At 41.3% G+C, this 23,583-nt stretch overlaps 1 protein-coding gene across 1 annotated transcript in view; it reads left to right on the forward strand.

Annotated features, from left to right (window-relative positions):
• RNF150 (ring finger protein 150) overlaps positions 1-15,855 on the forward strand; it is an 81,793-nt gene extending 65,938 nt beyond the window's left edge. The window contains exons 3-7 of the mRNA XM_081208439.1: positions 227-298; positions 833-915; positions 2,105-2,201; positions 3,246-3,456; positions 15,716-15,855. Of these exons, the coding sequence (XP_081064565.1) occupies positions 227-298; positions 833-915; positions 2,105-2,201; positions 3,246-3,456; positions 15,716-15,834 (582 nt within the window). The 3' untranslated portion in view covers positions 15,835-15,855. The remainder of the gene's footprint in view (positions 1-226; positions 299-832; positions 916-2,104; positions 2,202-3,245; positions 3,457-15,715) is intronic.
• Positions 15,856-23,583: the final 7,728 nt, after the last annotated feature.

Consider the following 23,583-nt stretch of genomic DNA (forward strand, 5'->3'; position numbering starts at 1 on the left):
ACAATGTGAGATAATTAGATACCTTTTAATCCATCCTGCATCTGGTGTTTTGTCAATACCAATTACTCCCCGTATTAGTGACCTCTTTGAATCCAATATTGCATTTACGTAGCTCTTCTCTGTTTCATTTAAAATGATCTTGGACCATCAAACTATTACAGAGCCATGCAAGAACGTCTGTGTGAAGGTGTGCTCTTTAGTAAAGAGTGATATATTACATTTTTAGCGCCGTCTCGGAGATGCTGCAAAGAAAGCAATCAGCAAACTGCAGGTCAGAACGATAAGGAAAGGAGATAAGGTAATTTTTTCCTTGAGTCTTCATTTTAACCAAGTAGGGTGGGGGTGGGGAATGCAGTTAGGCATTGTGCCGTGGGCAATAAAATAAAATAAACCAGAAATCTTTGTGTGGGTTACTTTCTTCCACAAAAGGGCCTGGTGAGGACTGAGGAGAGTGCTGTATGGGAGGCACACACTGGTTGCTCATACCTGCAGCAGCCTGCTACATTGACTCCCCATGTGGAGGAAGGGTTGAAACTGGCCTCTGTTATGTGCTTCAGCAGTGGTACCAACATGGTTCCCTCCAAATATTGCTTGACTCCATCTCCTGTCATTTCTGACCATTAACCATGGCTGGCTGGGGTTGGTGAAAGTTTGGAGTGCCACAGGTTCTCCATTCCTGAATTACAGGGATCCCTTTTCAAATGGGCACTGCAACCAATTGGACTAAACTGAACTCTCAGAATCTGGAAGGACTTGGGGATGTTATTAAATGTCAGTGTATTTCAGTCCGCCATGCTTTTCGTTGAAAATGTCGATCTCAATGTTTCTGTAGGAAACTGAACCCGATTTCGATAACTGTGCAGTGTGTATTGAGGGTTACAAACCGAACGACGTTGTCAGGATCTTGCCCTGCCGGTGAGTTGATATAACCATCCAATTAGAGAGATACAATTAATAAAGTAATTGATTTTTGTGGTGTTCTTCACAGGCCAATAATACGTCCTTGTCATTTGCTAACAGTGCAATATGCTTTAAACACCCCCAAAAAACCCCCAATTAAAGCTAAAACAATAACAGTAGCTTTGGGGGGAGCTACAGAAACAGCATTGGTGTTTGAAATTTGGTTGCCGGAAATTTATCTGATTGGGATTTTTTTTAACTTACTGGATTACCTTATAGTAGAAGCAATTTAACTGCAGTTTTTCTTAGTTATATCATATACGGTATATAGCAGTGGTGTCATATACATGCCCCCTTTTCAGCTACCTCAGTGCACATGCTGCTAGTATTTTTGGAAAGCCCACATGAAAAATCCAATTTTGGAACAGATGATTTAGATCCAAAGGTTGCTTTGCTCTGATGGAAGAAGTCTTCCTTTGTCAGGGGAATAGAACCTTTGGACCCAATCTAATGTAATATGTTCCTTTTATGATCAGTGGGGGCGGGGGGGGGGGAGGGAAGTAAACCAAAACCAGTAAATAAACAGATGTGACAGACTGCATGCATCTTTTTCCAAGCAAAGAAGCAAGCCTGTTAGGGAATCAATGCCCATTACTCCAATTCTCATCCTACGCAGGTTGATAGGTTCTATGTTCACAGATCAAATTCTATGCTGTCAGTTCTCTTTCTGCAGTTGCAGATCTTGCGTTTTGCAGTCTCTCCAGTCATGAATACAGAGGTGAAACACAATAAATAGTTTTTTTCTTATTTATGCTACTTTTCACAGTACCAAGGATGATAAATCTGCTGTCAGCAGATAAATGTTTCTTAGGGTCTGGTTTTTAATATGGAAAATTGCTTCCATTTTATTTCATCTTCTGAAGTTTTTATTTAGGGAGCTTTTTTCTGCTAATTTTACATTTGAAGTTACAAGCTAGGTTCCATCCACTACAATTTATTAACTACAAAGCACTTCTGTTTTTCAGTACAGGTCTTCTTTCATCAGGTTTTTCTTGACAAAAGTATTTTCCACACAGATATATCTTCAGCTGTATAGTCCTTACGCTACAAGACACTTCTGGGCTTTTTCAAAACAGATGGTATCAACTGCAACTTTGAGAAATTGTATCTTGTATAGATTTTATTCATTTTTCTCCCTTTGTAGGCACCTCTTTCACAAATCTTGTGTAGATCCATGGCTACTAGACCATCGCACCTGCCCTATGTGTAAAATGAACATCTTAAAAGCACTAGGGATTCCGGTAAGCATGTAACGTGGTAGAACACGGAACATGGTATTTTCATTTATCCTAATTCCACTTTTTAAAAAAATGAATAAGCAAGTATCATCCTAGTGAGCATTATATTTCTATTCTGAAGATTTTGGGTCTCCTAAAGCCATTTCCTCACCAATGCTAATAAGACAATATAAACTACACAACCCCCACCCCAAGTGACATTTTCAGCATGAACCATAATATTTAATGTATGGAAAAAACCTGAACCTCAAAACTTCCCAGATCGCATAAACACACAACCCATAAAACAAAACACAAGGCAACAAAGTAAGCAACCCTCCCCAAAACTGACAACCCCTACAACAAAACACCCCCAAAATCAAAGAATACCCACACATTTTTAAGCGAAAAATTAAGTGAAAATTGTGAGGAACAGAGTGTGTCTGAGGGTAGCATGGCACCCCCCAGTACCACAATGGGGATCCCAGCAGTAACCCCATAAATTAGCAAAGCGTCTAGTAGATATCATCCATTAAGACACCTGAAGGGTTACGAAGAAAACGTCTAAATTAAGTATTAACTCCATATACCAAGCATGCATCAGTTCTGAAAAAAAGGCACATGATGTCGTATGCCTCCAATTTGGATAAACATTTCTGTGAGGATATGTCCAAGATAAGATTACTGATTTAGGCTGCAGCCATAACCCCAGTTACCTTGCATTAAGCATCATTGAATTCACTGGCACTTACTTCTGAGTAGACATGGTTAGGCTTATGCTGTTACAGGCGTTGGTGTTTTGGTGCCATCAACAAATATCTAACATAACAATCTAGGTATGGATAGTCTCTGACCATTTGCTTTCAGAAGAATTTGCAAACTAATAGAGACTATCCTGTAAAGAGAAGCCAAAATGCATGTTTTGAAACCCATGACAAGGTAATATTTGGAACTACAATGAACTATAGAACTAAATGAACTATTTCTTCCTGTAATCCAGAGACAAATATTTCCTTTCAGAATCTCTCTCCCCATTTCCATTAGACTCTTCTTTCTTGTTTTCATTAGCCGAATGCAGATTGTGTAGATGACATACCTCCAGATTTTGAAGCTTCTATAGGAGGGCCACCAACTAATCAGATTACAGGAGCAAGCGATATAACTGTGAATGAAAGCTCTGTAGCACTGGATCCTCCTGTCCGGACAGTTGGAGTACTACAAGTCATCCAGGATGCAGACCCTCTTCCACAGACTGGGGAAAATAACCTCAACACAAGCAGTAAGTTCTCAACTCATTTGCTTAGAGTGAATGTTTCAAATGTGATTCATAAAATCGCTGGTGACTATTCTGTAGTATTTTCAACAGGGATATGGGTAAGTCCAGTTTCACACTGAAGATACTTCAGCGGAACTGGATTTCCCATTTGAAATTCCAATAGACATCCCAAATGCATTCTGTAATCCTTTCCAAACCAAATCTGATGGGTTACATGGAATCGCGATGTTCACTATGATCTCAGATTGGCTGCAGTGAAAACAAAAATTGCACTGAAGGTGCAAGCAGGCACAACCACATAATGAAATAAGGTATTGGAAGAGGGTTTTGTAGTGTTAAGACAAAAATATTCACTTGTGAATATGCAGTGCGATCATAGTTCTAACTGCGAATATTCAGAGATCTCATGTGCCAGTCTGGTGTAATTCATTTATTATCAGAAGACTTTAAAGGTAAGCTTGAGTCCTGAGTGGGCCTCTTCTGGCAAACAAGTTGTCGCTCTCCAATCCTTGAATTGCAGGATGGCCATAGGCGCCGACTCCATGGGGCTTGAGGGGGCTCGAGCCCCCTCAAAAAAAATTTTTGGGGGGCTCAGCCCCCCCAATAATCTCGGGCGGGCGCCCTTCCAGCAGAGCGCCGCCGCTGTCCCCCGCCTCCTCCCCACCTGCTCCTTCGCCAGCCAGCCAGCCGCGCGCCCTAATCGGAGAGCCCCGGCCGGAAATCCCGCGAGAACAGGGGAATCCCGACTGGCCACACCTCCCAGCCAGCCAATCAGCTGGCTGGGGGGCGTGGCTTGCCCTATTTAGGGCCGGAGCCACTTTATTTGCATATTCATGAGCTTATTTATTATTCATGAGCTTTCCCGGGCCCCCCCAATATTTTTTCTAAGTCCGCGTCCCTGCGGATGGCTCTATGTAACCTAAAGCAAATATGTCTGTGGCTCGCAAGAGTGTAAGCACAGGTTATATTTGCCTTTCTGTTAGGGTTCAGTTCTGCAGAAAGATGATCTAGTCCAGCTATACATTTACTCTTCATAAGCCACAAGGGGACACAACATGTTTGGATTGTGTCAGACCACAGTAGCTGGCCTCAATTTTAGCAGGCATTGCAGTATCTTGCATTTGCTACCACAGCATACTTGAGCGGCTTCCAGATTTGACAATTTTAAAAATGCAGTTCTAGCAGGGACATTACTCTCCCATTGGTTTCCTCCCACATGCATTTCTAAAGTTCAAAAGGAGCTTTAAACTCATATCAATTACAATGGGTTTTATACCTAGGTAGCTGGGATTAGGATTACAGCATCTGTTAGCTATACACATTGAGTTTCCTGCTACACTTTTTGGGGTTTTTTTTAAATAATCATATTTTTCTGCTTTCTTTTTCCCCCTTTTCTTTAAAAAATAAAATCACATGTTTTGTGACTTCAAAACAGGAAGCTGACTGACTGACTCACAGATATGAACTAACCAGGGCATACATCTAGAATTTACTGTAAAATGGGAGCTGTGGGAAAGAGAGCATGTTGCAACATATGGGGGAAAGTCTTCTCTCTGCATTAGCTCTGAGGAAAATATCTTCATAGCTACCCAAAGTACTGTTTCAGTTAGCGCTGTCAATCTGGGATATTAAAGCGAATCCAAGTTATTTTTATTAACAATTTAATAAACAAAACCTAATATTTACTAAGGGTAAGGGAGGGGAAAACATTCTACATTTCAATAGCATAACAGAATCAGTATGACCTATAGAATTTTATCTGGCTGATAAAATTCCCCAAAAGATCTGTTTGGGAAGACCTGGGAAGAAAGTGCAAATCCCAAGGAATCTGTGGTTCCTTTCTCTCTGCAGCCCAGCAGCAAAGCAATTTGATATGCCTACCCACCTGTCAAACTTGGCCTTCAGGAGAGTGTGTAGATAAGTAGATCTGGCCAGTAGGCCAGATCCGGTCCTCCATCCCTCAGTTAAAGTTAATGGCTTCCAAAGTTGCACACTGGAAATACTATGTGACTTCCAACAAGCATTTTAAGTTCTTGCGTGCCATTCCCCTATTATGTTACTCAGAGTTCAGCATAGGTCGTTGCTCTTCTAAAATGTCACCTCAGGAGTTCATACACTTTCTATTTCTGCTAGGGTTGTCATTGGTTCAATATCATTCAGTCACACTGAGACCCTAGGAATGTAGATGGCAATGCATATTTCTCAAGAAGCTCACCCAGTCTAGGTGGATTAGTTAAATGGATTAGTTAAATGACTCAAGCAAAACTGTTTAGTTTCCTAGACGCAAGTCTGAATACTCCAGTTTATGTGGTTTGTGGATCAAGTTCTTCATAAGACTCAAGGCCTTTACAGAAACAGTATAGGTGTGTGGCTGTTGTGAGTTGGCTTTTTCAAGGGCATCATGCTAATGAAATCCAGCTTTGGAGTTTTTGACCCCCTACTGTCTCAGCTGTTCACATGATTAATAGCACATGACGAAGTTAGCAACCAGCAGCAGTCAAACTTAGCTCAGTGCAGATCCTCGGAGCTCACAATCAGAGCTCGCAAACACACCTCGCAAACAGGGGGGTTTGCAAGGGCTTTTAGCAGGGGAAGCCTAGGTTTCTCTTGGTGTGTATAGGACCAGAGACATGGAGGGCGAGGGAGCTGCTACAGTGACCTGTAACGCCTGTGCCATGTTTGTAATTCTGCCAGAGAACAAGCACCAGTGAACTTGTAGCAAGTGCAAAGTGGTTGTCTTGCTGGAAGTGAAGGTGCAGCAACTCAAGGCCTGCCGAGTCACACCTCAAGCAACAGAACAATATGCAGAGTTACTTGACAGAGCTGAGTTGACTGAGATTGAGCACCAAGATAGATGAGGTGCCCCCAGGGTGGAGAAAGTTTGCCCACCGCAAGGGTCTAACCCCTGGAGGAATCTGACGTGCAGAAGAAGGACAGTCACAAACCACACTTTGTCTATTAGAGTTGCAAAGTCGCTTTCATCTCCAGTCTTCTGTATGGTAGCAGAAAGATTTGGGCTTTTATTGGTATAAATTATTTCCTTTTAAATTAATATTCATGTAAAATGTGACAGATAAGCAATATCTCATTAGTGAGGATCAGCCCAATGTACAAATCCCCTGCTTCTAGCCAGATAGAAAGTTGCTGAATTTATTTTTATGCGAAATAGTATTATTTATCTATATATATCTATCTAATCTATCTATCTATCATCTATCTATCTATCTATCTATCTATCTATCTATCTATCTATCATCTATATCTAGGGTACTTATAACGCAGTCTTAATTAAAATAAATCCCAAAGCAGGGGACAGTATCAAAAGATGCATCAAATAATTGAATATACGTAACAATAAGGAAACAATTTTAAAGCAAGAAGAATCTTTATTGGGAGGTTATGTATTTTTATGTTTTTAAAGTGTATAAATCTAATGAATGGTTGTTGCAGTTCTAAAAATCCAACCTGAGCATGGTAACTCAAGACATAAGTCCCATCAACTTCTTCCAAAGTGTACTCTGGAATATACTTTGGAGTGTATTTTCATTTTCCAAAGTCTACTTATTATAATAGCTTAAAAATTCTGATATTATATTTGTCAACCACAATGAAAATTTCACTGTGAAAAGAAATATTTTAAAACAACAGCAGGGTGATTTAACAGCAATGTATAAACCTGATAGATTTAAACAAATGATGCATAAACAGTACCTGTGCTTTTAGGTGCCCCAGTGGTACTTTGCAGTTTCCCAAATAACTGAAAAATAGTTAATTGGCTTCTTTTTTAACAGAGAGAATAATAGGCAAACCTTTCTTGCTGCTGTGTTCCAATAATGCTCATGGAACTTCAGGATGGCAAAGATAGATTAAAAGTCTAGCTAAATGCACTTAGAGCAAAGGCATTCTATTAACTTGGTTCTGTATATTCCCATAGCTGTACTGAAATAAGTTATGCGAGAGCTTTTTGGTCCCAATAAATATTCCAAATATACAAATATTTACAGGGTGAAGCCAGATTTGGCGCAGCTACTGATGGCATGCAGTATGACTAAGAACTGCAATTGTTGATGGCACACATCCAATGGCCAGGGTGTTCAGTGGCTTAACTGGAGATTATGAGCAGCACCCTTGTCAGTTCCAACAAGTCTGTTCTAAATGTGATGAAGGCTGCAATCCCAACCCTGTTTAAGTGGGAGTCAACCCCATTTAATTCAATAGGACTGACTTCTGATTAATCATGGTTTGATTGCTCTATAAGTCTAGCTCCATCCTAGTGATGCTTCCCCCCCCTTTTTTTTTGTCTTACGTCTAGGAATTGTCTGTACAGTTAAATTCCCAGAGGGAACTGGGTCACGTGGCTGATGGACCACAGATTCATCACCCCTGTTTTAGAGAGTTCTCTTAGGACCTTTACCCTGAAGATTATAAAGCATGAGCATATCTGCTTCTTTCTTTCTTTCTTTCTTTCTTTCTTTCTTTCTTTCTTTCTTTCTTTCTTTCTTTCTTTTGAAGCACGTGAAAGTAAGTGGGTACTTGCTAGGTGCAAAATAAGGATCAGGCAGACTCAGCAATGGAGAATAAGAAGGTGAGGTTTATTGCCAGGCAATAAGGACCCAGTTGGAATCTCTTCCAAAAGGAACTGGGACCCCGATTGACAGAAATCCAGAGGTCTTTATACCTGAGCAAATCACAGCAAATCATAGATCATGAGACAACCATGAGGGATTCACAATATTGTCAGCGAGAATCAGCCAATCAGCAAGCTCTTGTCACGCTACCAGCTCCTGGTCAAGCACAGAGTTCAAGTTCTGCTTTCCGATGCTTGCAGTGACGCTCTGTCTAACCTTTCCCCTAGTTATGACAGGACAAGGAGTTTTGGAGATTTTGTGGTTTTGCTCTTCCTGTTCTGTGGATTAATTTAGCCTGTATCTGAGGGGATTTTGTACCAGAATCTCTGATTCATGTCTTCCCCTTGTCCAGGGTACATGGATGCTTGTAGGGGAAAGGTCGGTTCCTAACTTTGCTGTTTCAAGCAGTTTGCAGTTAGCTAAGGCACAGTTTCCCTTTGATTCAAAATGGATTATAAAATACTGTAAGCCTTGATTATGTGTAAGCATATATGAATATATTGATTACTGATAACTGATTATATGGATAGCATAGGGGTAGCCCTTCTTCCTTGCCTCTCTTTCTTTCTTTCTTTCTTTCTCTCTCTCTCTCTCTCTCTCTCTCTCTCTGATAATAGATGATACTTCTGATTAATGATTATATACTATTATGTATAAGCACATACTTCCAAAACACACACACACACATACCCTGTCACATGCACAGTGCTGTTACGATTATGTGCATTACTTTTTTCATACCCGTCTTTTCAGTGCAGTCCATGACCCCCTCTAGGCATTCATTTCTTTACTTCATTTTTTGATAGAGACCTTCCACTGCAGCAGGTTTAACAGTCACTGGCTCCTTGCCTAGGGAAGCATATGCTGCTCTGAACGTCTTAAGAATGAGGAAGAATTGCATTCGAAACAAGCCATTTTCTGTTACAAGGGAAAGAAGAAATTATTCAGGGCCTGACTGTAGCAATGGGTTATTTACAGGCCTGAGGCTGCCTGGAATGCACACAATGAAAGCTACTCAGCAGCTGTTCAGTGTAAAATGCATTCAAAATCAATTTCTAAAATGAATTTATTCTAAAAGCTGCTTCTTCACGGTAGCCATCTTGCTAAGGGAGGGTTAACGTACCACCTCGTGACTACGTATCGTTATAGGTGCACACCCATCACAGCAGCACTTCAAAGGCTCTGTTGCATCCACCAGTTGTTCCCACAGCTGTACTTTCACCCATGCAGCATTTCTTTATAGCTAGTGTAGACTTCCTCTTACCTTTTAGGTTGATCACTAAGGATACAAGAGGTAACAGAAACAAGGTAGTGCCTCCTCTGGATCAGGTCCACTGGACCTTCCCCACACCACAATATTCCGGAAGGCTGAAATGATGCCACTGTCTGTCTGCAATCACTCTGGTGGAAATGATACGAAAGATTCGCATACCATTTGTGCTTGGTGTTGCTTTCTTATCAAGAAGACTTATTTGCCTTTCTCAGGGCTTGCCCAAGACATTTTGCGGCATGAGGCATAGAACAAGATGGCAAACACACACACACACTGCCCATCATTCATAGCTCTGCCCTCCCAACACCTGACCACCACTCTGTGCTGACCAGCATCTCCCACCTGCCTCCCTCTGCCTCACAGCAAGGCCAGTCCTGCCTTTTCTGCTTTTTAAATGCAGCAGACGTACCTGGCATTCCTTAATGTACTGTGTCAGCCTTCACCACCCTGACCCCTCCAGGGGTTATGGACTGTTAACTCCCATCGGCCCACCTAGCATGGCCTCACTTCGCTGGGGCTGGTGGGAGTTGTAGGCCAGAACAACTGGAGGGCACAAGGTTGGCAAAGGCCGCATGACAAAAGAAATTGTTTCCCCAGAATTTCCAGATTAGCAGAATAATAATAAAATAGTACAGTTTCTAAGACTTTTGGGCAGGAAGCCTAAATGTATGTGTTTTAAATGTATGGTGATCTTACCTCAACAGTAAGACTAGCTTTGGAAGAGAGGTGCAGTTTTTTTAGTAGTCGGAACTGTTTTTACTAGGCCGGATCCAGACTTAGTCATGCTTAGCAGTAGACCCATAAAAACCAATGGGAGTTGTGCTAGTCAAGTAACTTAGGGAAATAGTATTGATTTCAATGTATCTGGGTTTTTTTAATTACTATTTATTTAATGGACTGTTGTTGTGAGTTTATTTTACTAAGGAATGGTAGGTACCATTTTTAAAAAATAATAATAAATAAGTAGGAAGAGCTGTACAAATTAATACACATGTAAAGCAAAAGAACCTCATAGCAGTATTCCAGGCATCCCCTGTAGAGGCAGCAGGAAATGTTTGGGGATGGGCAGAAAGCAGAACAAATGTAGAGAAGAGCAGCTTGCCTTTGTAGCAAGAATCAATTTGTTACAGAGTCAATTGTGCATATCAAACACCGTTATGGAGTATAAGCAAATTGTGCCATAGCAATATTTCATGCAGACAGGGTCTTGGTCTTGCAAGGTGACAACTAGGCTAGCCAGTTTCGGTCTCTGGTGGGTTGCAACATTTTATGGCAGTTTGGCTTGCTCAGAATCATTGAATTGTAGAGTTGGATGTGACCCGAGGGTCATCTAGTGCAGCTCCCCACAATACAGGAATATGAAGGTGGTCCGAATGGGAATCGAACCCGTGACCTTGGTGTTATCAGCACCACACTCTAACCAACTGAGCTAACTGTCACTTCAATCAATGCCACTTGATTTGATGGGAATCACTGCACTGGCACAGAGCTGATTCCCACAGAGAATCGGGGCCTTTGTCCTTGTACAATGGCTTTTATGCAATAACAGTGCAATGTTGACCAGAAAATATCTCAAGATTTTGTTTTTTTCCTCCACTCCGTCCATCATTCTGTTTAGCCGGGACTTGAAAGACAAATAACCTGTTCACTTTCACTCTGCTTATATCTATTCATGATATAATGAATAGATCACATCATTGATTTATATTCCACTCTCTTTGCTCAGAGCACTGTTTCTTTTTATCCTGTCCATTTTATCCGTACAGCAACCATGTGAGGTAGGTTAACCTGAAAGACAGTGGCCAGGTTCACCTGTCACTCTAAGCTGAACAATGACTTAGCATGAATGCTTGGACTCCAGGAGAGGTGACTGTGGTTGGTTTGCTCTTCCCCATCTATTCCGCGGTTGGCCGTGCTAAGATAAGCCATGACTTTGTGCAGCATGTCATCTGAACCTGGGCTCAGGGATTAGATCTCTCCAGATTCCCTATAGACTGTAATCCAAGGTTTGTCCTGTGTTTGTTGACTCATGGTTTGTCCGGGAGAGACCGAGTTCAGGTGACACACTAAGCCAAACCATCACTTAGCACAGTGTAGCACAACAGCAAAATGGCCAGGGAGGAGCAAAGTGGCTGTGTTCTCCTCTCTGGGAACCTGCATAGTCATGTATTAATGCTAAGCCATGGTTTGGCCTAGAATGACATGCAAGCCAGGTTGGTGACAGGCCCAAGGTCATCCAATGACCTTCACTGGCTGAGTGGGAGTTTGAACTCCTGTCTCCCCAGTCCTAGTGTGATGCTCCCACAGTTTTAGTCCATGTGTACTTCAGGAACATCATATTCTTTAAGGAACAAAGTTCCTGCAACCATCATTCTTGCTCTATTCTTCGTTCTTTCAAAATGTCTCCTAGGGGGCTTTTCATGCCTTGCAGTAATATCTTTTTAGTATGAGTGATCCAAAGGTTTTCCCAAGCCCTTGCTTTCCTGTTATGGATGCTCCCTGCATTTCTTGCCAAACCCCCCCCCCCCTTTATCTCAATTGCTTTTTTTAATGAAAGCTTTACAAGCAAGTTATAACTTTATAATTGTGACTATTATCTGAGCGAACTGTTATTTCTTAGGTGGAAGCAAAAATAATAACAATTACAATGCAATCCTGTAAATACGAATCATTGAGTTCAGTTGGACTTCCCTCCCTCATAAGTGTATGCAGGATGCAGGCTGGGGGAGGGTTATGTCCCCCTTCCCCAGTGTGATTGGAATGATCACGCATGCACACGCACACAGCAGGCGCCTTGGGGCAGGAGATGTTCCTTATTTCCACCAGTGGTGGTTCACCACCACCACCCAAAAAAAGTTTGTAGCTGGGGGCAGGGGGAGAGCTTGTTCATTCCATTCATGTGAGGATGGAAGAGATAGGCCTTCCCTCTCTGCATGCTGCCTTGCTGACAAGGAATCACCCTCATGCCTATGTCTTGAGAAAGAAAAGGCTGGATAGGTAGCTACACACAAAGGCTATGTACACATTACCCACTTAAAACACTCAATTCCACACTGCTGTATTTCAAATTGCACTTGCACGTCATTTATTTATTATATTTTAATGCATTTATATCCCACGTTTTCTCCAAGCAGCTCAGGGTGGTCTACATTTAATCCCCACAACCACTCTGTGAGGTAGGTTAGGCTGAGAAGCAGTGACTTGCCCTAGGTCATCCAGTGTGCTTCATGGCTTAGTAAGGATTTTTCAGTCTTGCTCTCCCAGGTCTTAGTTCAGCACTCTAACCACTACACTAGGCCTGTTGTACACAACAGTATGGATGAATGTGTTTCCAAGCTGCCCTCCGCCTGACCACAGCAGTGGATGGAGAGGGTGTGAGGCTGTCTTCACATGGCTTACATTTTCAAGTTGGATCAAAGCTGGTTTGGGAGCAAACAACGTCAAAACACAGTATTTCTCAAGTAACTGCAGGACTGATGCGGGTTGTGGCTGATGTCATGTGTGCACAGCTTCACAAACCAGTGGTGGGAGCACACTGGATGCTGAGTAAATGGGACAGTCTGTGTATCTAGCGAATATCTAGTAGGTATCTGCTGAAACTCAGCATGCTAGATAAGGTGCCTGTTTAGCAGATGTACAGAAAGCACATCTTCCATTTGTCAGAAACTGGAAAGTGGGGTGGCTTCAGAAATCATGAACCAGTGAGCATGGATGTACTAGTGATTCCAAACACTTCTTCAATGTCATGCCTGCACAAAAAAACACACTCATCTCTTAAAAAGTAAGATGTACTTGCTTCCCTCGCTCCCCACATTCACATCAGTGCTTGCCACTCTATTGTAGCAAAAGTAGCAGGAACAAGTAGCTCAAACAAAGCAAGAGGTTCCCATTGCACTACACTGAGGGTTTTTAACACTGCCCATGCAGTGTTCTTCTGCTGTAAGATAAATGGTTTCCCATGCTTCAGAAGAGGCATTCCCTCATCTTTCACGGCAATTTTCACTCACTTTTTACAGGACAAAGAGAGGGCATTCCTCCATTGAAGATGCACCCAGCGATCATTCCTTTCCCTTTGTAAGCCAACTGGGTTATTGCATTGTTTGCTTCTTTAAAATGCCACCTCTCCTTGGGGCTTCTTCCTTAGAAATTAGTTGGTTAAGATCCTCTGTCAATCACTGATCTGTCTTCAGTGATGGATTGGAAAATCCTTTAATGAGCTTTCAAAGCACTTGTCAAAGCTACTGTCTAGATAGTAGCTCAGTGGTAACACAACAGGGAGCAGAAGAGACAGTTGCAGTCTTTAATTATATTCCACCCATAGCTTTGTACAGCTTTATATCCCAGTCATTAGCTATATGCGTTGGACTGTTCCTACACAGTTTTATATTTGGGCAGGCTGTGCGTTAATTTATCGGGGGCAGATTCAGACACTTTGGGGCTTACTTGGTCTCTGGTCTTCCCCATCAACATAGAAGCATGTTTGCAAAGTGAGATACCGTGTCTGATTTCACCAATGCCCTTTACAGAAGTGTGATGATAAAAAATTGACATCCCACATTCCATGAATCTCTCTGTGTACTGGACACCTGAACATGCATATATGAATTGCACAAAGACTTGGGTGTTTTGTAAGAAATACAGGGGAGATAATTTCACAGTGCCTCTACCTGTGGAACTAGTTTTTCATGTGTGTTTTAAAGATGGATTTACCTAGTGTGTTCTGTAATTGCTGTTGTGATTATTTTGTCAAAGAGGTATTTATACCACAAGTCCTTTATTATAGGACAAAGCTACAGAAATCTGGAGAGATTTCAGGGAGCTTTAAATGCATAATTGCTTTGAAAACTCTAATTGGGATAGTTATCCTGAAGCTACAATTCTGCAATCCAGTATTGGCTGAATGTGGATTTATTTAGTTGGTCTTCAGTTTTAGATTAATTTTTTTTTTAATTTTCAAGCCCAGATGGGCTTTTGTAGTTTCACTTTTCATTCCTAAAATGTAAATTTATAAAAGAAGAATAGTCAAAATTACATAAACATTCTTATATGTTACTGTTGAAAAGCCAATAGGAAATCCAGCTGTTTTAGTACGGTAACAATTTTATACATTGTTGCTTGACTCAAGCAGCTGCTACTCCTCTGCTTCAGAAGTCTTGCAGGCAAAATATAGGAAGAAGTATGTATCTAAAAAGCCATGGACTTAGATGCAAGACAGCCTTAAAAAATTAACAATAACACAATTTGGTCACAGAAGACATTTCTCTGTGCAGTGGAAGTGTGTCTCATATATTGATCTTCCAGGAAAGCCTGCTTTCTATTCCATCAACATCTGAGATATAGTTGGTGGCATAAGGGACAATAGCTCCTTGATTGTAGTACCCAGAGTTTGGAGTTCTACACTTGGGTGATCCAGTTGCCTTCCTTTCTCTCTGTGTTTTGGCACTGGATAAAAACATAATTGCTTAATCATGCATCAAGAGGCTACTCTGTGATAATTTGGTATTGGTTTGCCGGTCTGTTAATGCAACTTTTTTCTGTTTTTGCTTTTATTTCCCTATGGGTTTTATTGGTATTGTTTTTGTTATTATTTTTAATTTCCTTTTACACAAAAGAAATGTGGGCCATTAAGTATTGCAATAAAAAAATAAACCCACACATGCATCGTTGTAAGTTTTTCCACCATATATACACTTGCCAGGAAGTTACAAGTGGTTTCAGTTTCCTAGCATTTGTATACATGTAGAAAAACTAGAGATTGCACATTCCTTTCATGGAAGTACGTTACTTCATAGCATTGGAACCAGGCATGAGATTGCAGAAGATGGAGAACAAACAGAACAGAGCAATGGGGAATTCTAGAGAGGTAGATTGAAAGGCAAAACAATCCAGGGGAGGAACTCTCCTTAACTGGAAGATTGTTTTAAAGTTCAGGAGATGTAGCAAGCCTTGCCAACCGGTTGTGTTCTCATTAGGCTCCTGAGATGCTGCAGACAAAGAGCTGAGGTGGTTGCTTACCCAAGATCCATCCACTGAGCAATCCAGCACACTGGCTTGGGGAAGGGTTTGAGGGAACAGTAACACACATAGTTAAGAATACACGAAAGAGGAACCAGTGGTCACAGCTCAGGGGTATGACACTACACTTTGCATGCAGAAGATCCCAGATATTTCCCACTCAAAAGACCAGTGAGGAGAGGAAAGGCCGCTCAGTGCCTTGGACCGTGAGAGCTTCTTTCAATTAGAATAGGCAGTACTTGGCTCAATACATGGCATCTCCTCTTATTTAAGATCAGATTGTTGGAGCTAAGTTGGAATTTGGGGGATGTGAGAATTTGGCTTTAATATTCTTTTCTTATTTCAGGTGAGCAGGAGCCAGCCGTCAGTAGCGATTCAGATATTTCGTTGATCATGGCAATGGAGGTTGGACTCTCTGATGTAGAGCTTTCTACTGACCAAGACTGCGAAGAGGTGAAATCCTGAAAAAGCAGCTCAAAAGACCCTTCCACTAAACTAAAGGGCAGTAGTGGGGAGGGGAAGGAAAAGAATTAAGTTCTGTCAGATTTGGACCACTGGTGTACACATGCATTCTCATTCACACATGTACACACACACACGCGTAACCATACACACGTCCAGAACGTTTTGTGAACTCCAGTACGCTCCATTCTAGGATGGTCATGAAAAGCAATAGCAACAGACGTGTCTGCTTGGATGCAATTTCATCATTAACTCGGTGTGTCCATTTCACTGACACTGGAAGGTGATCAGAAGAGTTATTCACCTCCTTGGTGATTCGTAATGATGTAACTGAAATGACAGCTGGTGTGTTTTCTACCTTTCTTCAGTCCCTGGTTGTTGTTGTTTTTTTAAGCAGAAGAAAGCACTCCAAGGTGATTATTTATAGCTGGTTTCGGATAGACATGTCTTTCTTCCTCTCAACACCCCCTCCCCCAGCTTTTTCAAAAGTTCAGCCCAGAAATCTGAATAAGTTATGGGTCACCAAGTTAGTGAATAAGGTAAACATTGCTTTGGAAAGAAATGGTGCTTCAGAGCAGTGTCTTGGTCTGAAGCTTCTTTTCATTGTGGTTTTAGTGGGATTTGGAGATTTGTGCTTCCAGGTCTCCCAGCCAGGAGATAGGTGACTGGATTTACTGAAGTTGGTGACTTGCTACTTAATGTTATTAGTTCGTATTCAGAGTTTCATGGCTTGCACATATGATACCAAGTGGGAGAAGATGAAGATGATAATAATAATGGGATTAAAAGTCAGTCTGTTCTTGCAGCCTATTTACTATATTTTCTGCAATCACAAATCTCTCATTCCTTAATGGTCTTCCCTATGATTAGTATGTAATGAGATTCACCCCCCCCCCTTCTTCTTCAGAGGTATTTCACTCAGATTTCCTTCTGGCCATTAGAGCACTGAAGTTCATTGAAACTCTTTGTGGTAAGGGGAAAAGAGAACAGAAATTTCTGGAAGTGTGGGGGGAGAAGCTAGGTGATATTGGCCATAATAGGAAAGTTACAAATGGACTGAGGCTATTTTTTGCACAACCACCTTTACCACCACCAACACTCTAGTTCACTCTTGCTTCCTCTGTTCATAGGTGAAAACACTTCCTACTTCCAAGGTCCCTTTCAGTCAATAGGGGTAAGAATGTGCACACTCACCATCAGATGTACAGCTCTGTGCTCATTCTGCTAGATGAAGGGCCAATCCTCCAATTCAGGTAGAGAACATGTGTTCATGGGCGACAGCAAAAGCACACGAGGGCTGAGATTATTCCCCGCATAACCTTTAGTCAAATGAAAAACTAGCACATTCAGACCTGCATTGAAGCAATTCACTAGTGTGCACAAACAGTGGGAATGAGGCTCAGAGGCACTGAGGCACTTTTACTGGCATGTGTGAAAAGATACTCTCACAAAGTGTTCTGTTGTTGTTCCTGGTATGGAAGTCAACTCTTGCTCCCTGGCTTCTGAACTCACTTGGATGTAGATCCCCAGTGGGTTAAAGAAAATGATGAGGCTCTTCTTCCCATGTCATATTTTTGAATTGTAATAGAAACCTGAAACATTCCAAAATGAATTAACTGTCGGTTTCAACTGCATAGGTTGAAAAGGGTTGCCATTAAACTGCTGGGACTCAAGAGATCTTGCATTGTGCTGTAGTTTCAGGGGATTTGCTATTGATGCAGAGGGCAATTGTATATTTCAATCAAAATACTTCAGCGTTAAGGAGGACTTTTCAGCTTGTTGTCTTTCATAAAAGGGTACGCTATTACTCCTGACAGTATGAACAGTGATTTAAATTGCGGCAGGTAAATAGGCTTAGCACTGTAGCCTGTGCTTAAAAAAAATGCAATAGAAACAGAATCTATTAGAATTCCTGCATTAGAGTAGTACTATAAGGATTGTTCAGATATACGTAATGCCATCTGCCGATAGTTTGGCACTTTGCGAACAGGTCATGTGCTCACATGCTCCCACCCATTTCCTGAGGGGAACCTTGCAGTGGGTGGTAGGAGCTGAATGTCTTATCATGAGAAGAGGGGAATACACGCCTAAGGGGCTTATTCATGTAGCACCATGAATTTGGTTTGGTGTTCCATCTGAAGCAACCCTAAGTGTTACTATGGAGCTGTTGTAATTCTCCTATATAGAGCATTGCTTTCAGTGAGCTTTAAATCACTTTGAAAGATCATGCTTGCCTCATCGTGTTGAAGGCTTATGTGTGGGAAGGTGGGCACCTTCAAAAAAAAAAAAAGCTGCCATCTTCTACTTATTCTTTCATAATCTCATTTAAATTGAGCCAAAATAAATGTGTGAGGATAAATTGAGACTTATGTTTATTGCTGTTTCAGGCCAACTTCAGACTGAGAGGGTCAAGCTTTCAAATTAGTCTTTTCATACCTCCAGTAGTTAAGGAGAAGAGAGAATTTTGGCAGGTGTAACTTACATCGCAGCTCTACCAGGTTTTGTAAAGCTGCACCTGTGAAAACATACTCAGTTATCCCAACTGTTAAAAATGTAGGAACCGTAAGATGGAAGCATTTGCCATCTCTGCTCTGGAATTCACATTTCCCTGTGCTCCAGTGTGGTTGGGCATGCGTTTTGTGGGGAGGTCCATCTTCAATTTCAATTTACTATTTCTGAGGCACGTCAGGAATATCATATTCAGTTAGAAAGAAGCAAAGCGCAGTCCTAATCTAGTGGAGCCACCTTTTAATGTGGGTTTTCTATACAGCCCCTATTGACCCTATATTGCTATGTGGCTCGCATGAATATAACAAGATCGCAAATAGTATGTATCCATCTAGCTGTGCTGTAAGTTGTACTCCTTTTATAACCTCTTACCATGCATCCAGAATTGCAGTGGCAAAAGCTGGCACTTTGCCCCAGTGAATCTTCCTGCCTCTGTTCCTCCCCCGTCTCTTCTGTAATTTCTGTGCTATCTGATAGCTTTGAGCACCACTTTTATGTCACTTCAAGTATTGGAGGTTGTTACTGGTGCATCCACTAATGCTTGGTTGACAGAACAGCATGAGTTGTGTCACCTCAACAAAGCTACCACCCTTTCAGCTTATTCTGCCTAGTTGCCCATGTAGAAGTGACAGGGAGGAAAAGGCTAATGGCCAACTCCCAATTAACAACATATTCATCCATCTCATTTCCCCGCCAAAAACATGTAGAAATGTAGAATCCACAAAGAGTACAAACCATAATTCTGGAAACATTGGTTCTTTTGACATGCATCTTCTGCTTTAGGAAGCTGCCTTGTAGCAGGTCAGATTGTTTGTCTATCTGGCACATTATAGACTATTCTTGACTGGCAGTGGCTGTCCGGGGTCTCAGGCAAAGGTGATTTCAGTTATCTGCTACCTGGTCTTCCTTGGAATTGAACCTGGAAACTTCTGCATGCAAAGGATGTGCTCTGCACCCTTTCTTTGAGAGATCCTTCAGGGATAATTTGTTATTATACTACAGGAACCAGGCCTTTATTTACTGGAGGATGGAAGCCTTTAAACTGATATGGAAATAGCAAAAACAAAACAAAATAGTCCTGGAAAATCAGTTAAATGTCACCTATACTTCAGAGGTTTTTTCAGACCCTTGTATCCAAAGAAGTTTCTTTTGGAAAATGGATTTATGTCAAATTTCAGAGAGAGATTCCAGCCTTGTAAGTGGCTGAACTACAGCATGGATCAATTAGGACTGAAAATAGAAGGCTGAGAGGAAGCTCAAAGGTGCTTGGGTGCCTTCTTCTTCCAGACATACTCTAGCCTCAGAATGCCTAGGAGGCAGCAGCCATCATGTGAACAGGGGAGTATGATTTGCATTGAATATCTTTGCTGTACGACAGGTATGGGAACCTTGGGCAGAACTACAACTCCCATCAGTCCTAGCAAGCATTGTCAATGGCCAAGGATGATGGGAGTTGTAATTCAGCAATATCTGGAGGGCCAAAGTTTCCCCAGATCTGCGGTACAGGAATAACTTTATCATTAGTCAGAGTGAGACAGCTGGTGAGGTACAGGGAGATGTGGCAAGGTGTTGTGCCTGTTCCACGTGGCCTGCCCTTCCCCCTCCTAAGCCAACCTGCTGTTCTCAGGTGCAGTGGAAGCTTCTGTCCCACTCCCAGCATTGAGGTCAGATTCAGCTGCCGGTGTAATCAGCTTTTGTGATTGAGGAGAGGTGCCATCTTTTCCTTCAGCTGTTGCTACATCAAGATTTGAGTGTGAGAAATCTCCCCCAAAGTCATATGATCTTTGCCATTTGATCAAATGCCCCGAGCCCAGGATCGTGGTTCTCTACAAATGTATAGCTCTATTGTCTTCACCATTGTTAAGAATAGGTACCATTTTAACTTTGACCTTCCAGTATTCCCTCCCAGACCTTGCTATATGAATATGGCTAGAGGTGTTTGCATTGCACAGTATAAAGGCAGCGAACAACCTGAAGTTTTGCCCAGGAGTTCAGTTAGAATTCAAGCCCTCAACTTTCTTCCTCCAGTATTTCTACGCTGCCATCAATAGAAACCACCTCACAGACATTAACAGCAGTGTCACTGCCATGGTCAGTCACCTAGAGTGTGCCTTTACCAAGAAACACATGGCATGGCCTGAGAACAGGCACCTTCTACGGCAGCCTGGCTGGGCTATTCCTGTACCATCCTGAGGCAGCTGGAGAAGAAGCCCTATTTTTGATCAGCTGTGGGACGGCTTCTCTTGGCAACAAGAGGAACCAGCCTAAAAGATACAAAAGGATCGGGCAGTTCAGGAAATGTAATGCACACCATGGATACCTTCATAAGCAGATATGATTGGCGGCTGTATTTCATGAGTGTGCAGTCTAGCCCTATGCATTTCTCCTGGCAAAGAAAGACCTGCTGCATTCTGCAGGGCTTATTCTCAAGAATACGTGCATCTATAAGCAGGCCTGTTATAAGTGGGCAGAAGGCAATCCATTAAAGCAAGGGGTTATTTGAGGAAAGGCTGAGCTTAAGTAAAGGGTTTTTTTTTTAATAATAATAATAATTGGAACAGTTGATACAAAGCAACTTAGTTTATGCAACCGTTTTGTCAAAACAAAGAACCTAACTGATAGTTCTGCAGTAGTAACAACGTGAGAGAATTTCTAGTCTAGAAGGGTCTTGGCATACCAGATGGTGTTTGTTAATGCATTGTATAGCAAAGTAGAAGAGCGCCCTCTGCTGCCTGACTTCCAGCCGCCAGAAGCCCACTTTTAATTCTGTCATAGATCCAGCAACTGGAAATCTGTCACTGGTAGAAATGTTAATTCTTTAGTGGCCGGGATGTGGGGTGGGGAAAGGATGTACCCGCTTGGCTATAACAATAATGAGACGGGAAAAGGATTGAAGGTGCTGAAAGTGTAATATAGCATCATCTTATGCTCACTTCTCTTCAAAAATATTTTGCTTTCTGGTCAAAACGTTGTCTTGCAAGAAGGAATTCAAAGAAGAAAGGACAAAAGAAGGAAGAGGATGCTGTCATCACCCCCTCCCCCTTATTTTCTAATTTTAAAATACTGCCTATTTTTAAAGGCATCAGATGATACACATGTCTTTGCCATGAATGTATATGTATATGGTTACTACAGATGTGAAATATCAAAAGTGTTTTTTAACATGTACATAGTATCACCTTTTCTTCCTGTTTTCATGTTAAGCAACCTGAGGCTATATACCATTTTATAAATAGAATGAAATGTAAACTAGGGGCTGGGGTGGGAAGGGCTGTTATTTTTATAGCAAGATGTTCCTTGTACCTCGTGAGCATTTTAAAATGATTTTGTACTTGTCAAAATATACATTCCATCCATTTCCTGAAAATATTTATTTTTATTTAAAGTAGTTTTTAAACTAAAACAAGATGTCCATTTGGTATAACGTTCATCCATAACGCTAAAAGTATTTGGTTTACAGTAATTGCTCCAAAGTTCTCTCCTGCCGTGTCATGTAGCAGAATGCACACCATACCAGCAAATGCCAATAATTTTTTTAAAGGTAGATAAATGAATAAAAATACTCCTTTTATGCAGTTATGTTGAAATTATTTCTAGTTACCAAAACAGTGTTTTACAGTAGAACACTCTTAAAACAGTTCATTCTCCTGCTTCCCCCCCCCCCCCCGAATTTAGAATGTGTCAGACAAAAATAGTTTGAACAATCAGCCTGCTGTGAAAAGCAGTTGTGTTCACACATGCAAGCTACTCTGCTGTTTATAGCAGAAGCTGGCTGTGTACAGCACTGATTGGCTGCCTCCCTGTGTTATCACAAGGCCATTTCCTCCATTTGCCAAGCTGTTTATTTCTTTTTTTTTAATTATTATTTCAATAAATGATTTTGTTCCTTTAAAATAAGTAATACAACCAATTGAATGCTCAGTTCAATTGGATGCTCAATTCAAGTAACATTCACAGTGTTCATTAAACACTATAATGCTCATATACATAACAAAACATCCCTGCTTTGACAGTGGAAGCAATTCATCACCTTCTAAATCTCACCTTGAATCGGCTTATAAAGGAGGGGTATGTGTGTGGCAGAAATCATCAAGATTACCCAATGACATTTGCATAGGCATTTTTTTTCATCTTAACATATTTTGGCAGCTGTGAATTGTCTGCCTATGCGGCGCTGAAATAGTTCTGTGAAGAATTCATTTTACGACACATTCTGTACAGTATTGCAAATGTATTTCAACTGCTAGTGAAGTTGCTGTTACTTTATTATGCATCCTTATATATCCCACCCTCCCTTCCAATGCACTTTATATCATTTGGAAAATGTGGGAGTCTGACAACTATCATATATAAAGGGATTTGCCTGAAATCGTGGCACAAATATTGATTTTTTAAAATTTTATTTTTTAAAAAACATTACTTTGGTTAATTGTGTCCTCACTGTCCTTTACAGCAGGCTTCCTCAACCTTGGGCCTCCAGATGTTTTTTGGCCTACAACTCCCATGATCCTTAGCTAGCAGGAGCAGTGGTCAGGGATGATGGGAATTGTAGTCTCAAAACATCTGGAGGCCCAAGGTGGAGGAAGCCTGCTTTACAGCTTAGACAATGACTCAGCTATGGGAGGAAATATGGAGATGTTAAGGTTGATATTGGAGAAACATTATTCAGTAGTACAACATGGCTATTTTTGTTATATAGAGGACTATAGTGTAAATATGTGAGACTGTGTTATTCTGTATTAGTAAAATATTGCAACTGTAAAAGTTAAAGGATTGTGAAATTGGAAGAATTTTATTGCAAGCTTTCTTTTTTAATAAAAAACTATCTGATTTGTGTCCTACATTTTCCCTAACAAACGTATTAGGCAAGTGCACAAAGGCTTCTTTTCCAAATGATCTCAGGTTGAATTCTGAAGAGAAACAAAATAATCTGAAGGCACCCACCTCACAAATGCTCACTCCAGCTGCTGGTGCAAATGCAATCTCAAAGTCCACATGAGGTGGGAGTTTATTTCTCAACAAATGAAAAATTGAACTGAACGAGGCTCGTTAAGCTCAGTTTTCATATTTTTCCTGCTTCCTATTACCTATTTGGATGGAGTAGTACAATCATATTTGGTGCAGCAGGAGCTGAGTTTTGTTGCCACTTTCATCCCAGACAGTAATGGGAGTTGTGGAATTCTAGAGCATTCTGGCCAAAAAAGAGTGGTGGCTGCCGTCACAAATCCCCTCAGTGCTGTGCCG

This window comes from Podarcis bocagei (assembly GCF_964188305.1).
Source record: "Podarcis bocagei genome assembly, chromosome: 9".
In the NCBI taxonomy this organism is placed as follows: Eukaryota; Metazoa; Chordata; class Lepidosauria; order Squamata; family Lacertidae; genus Podarcis; species Podarcis bocagei.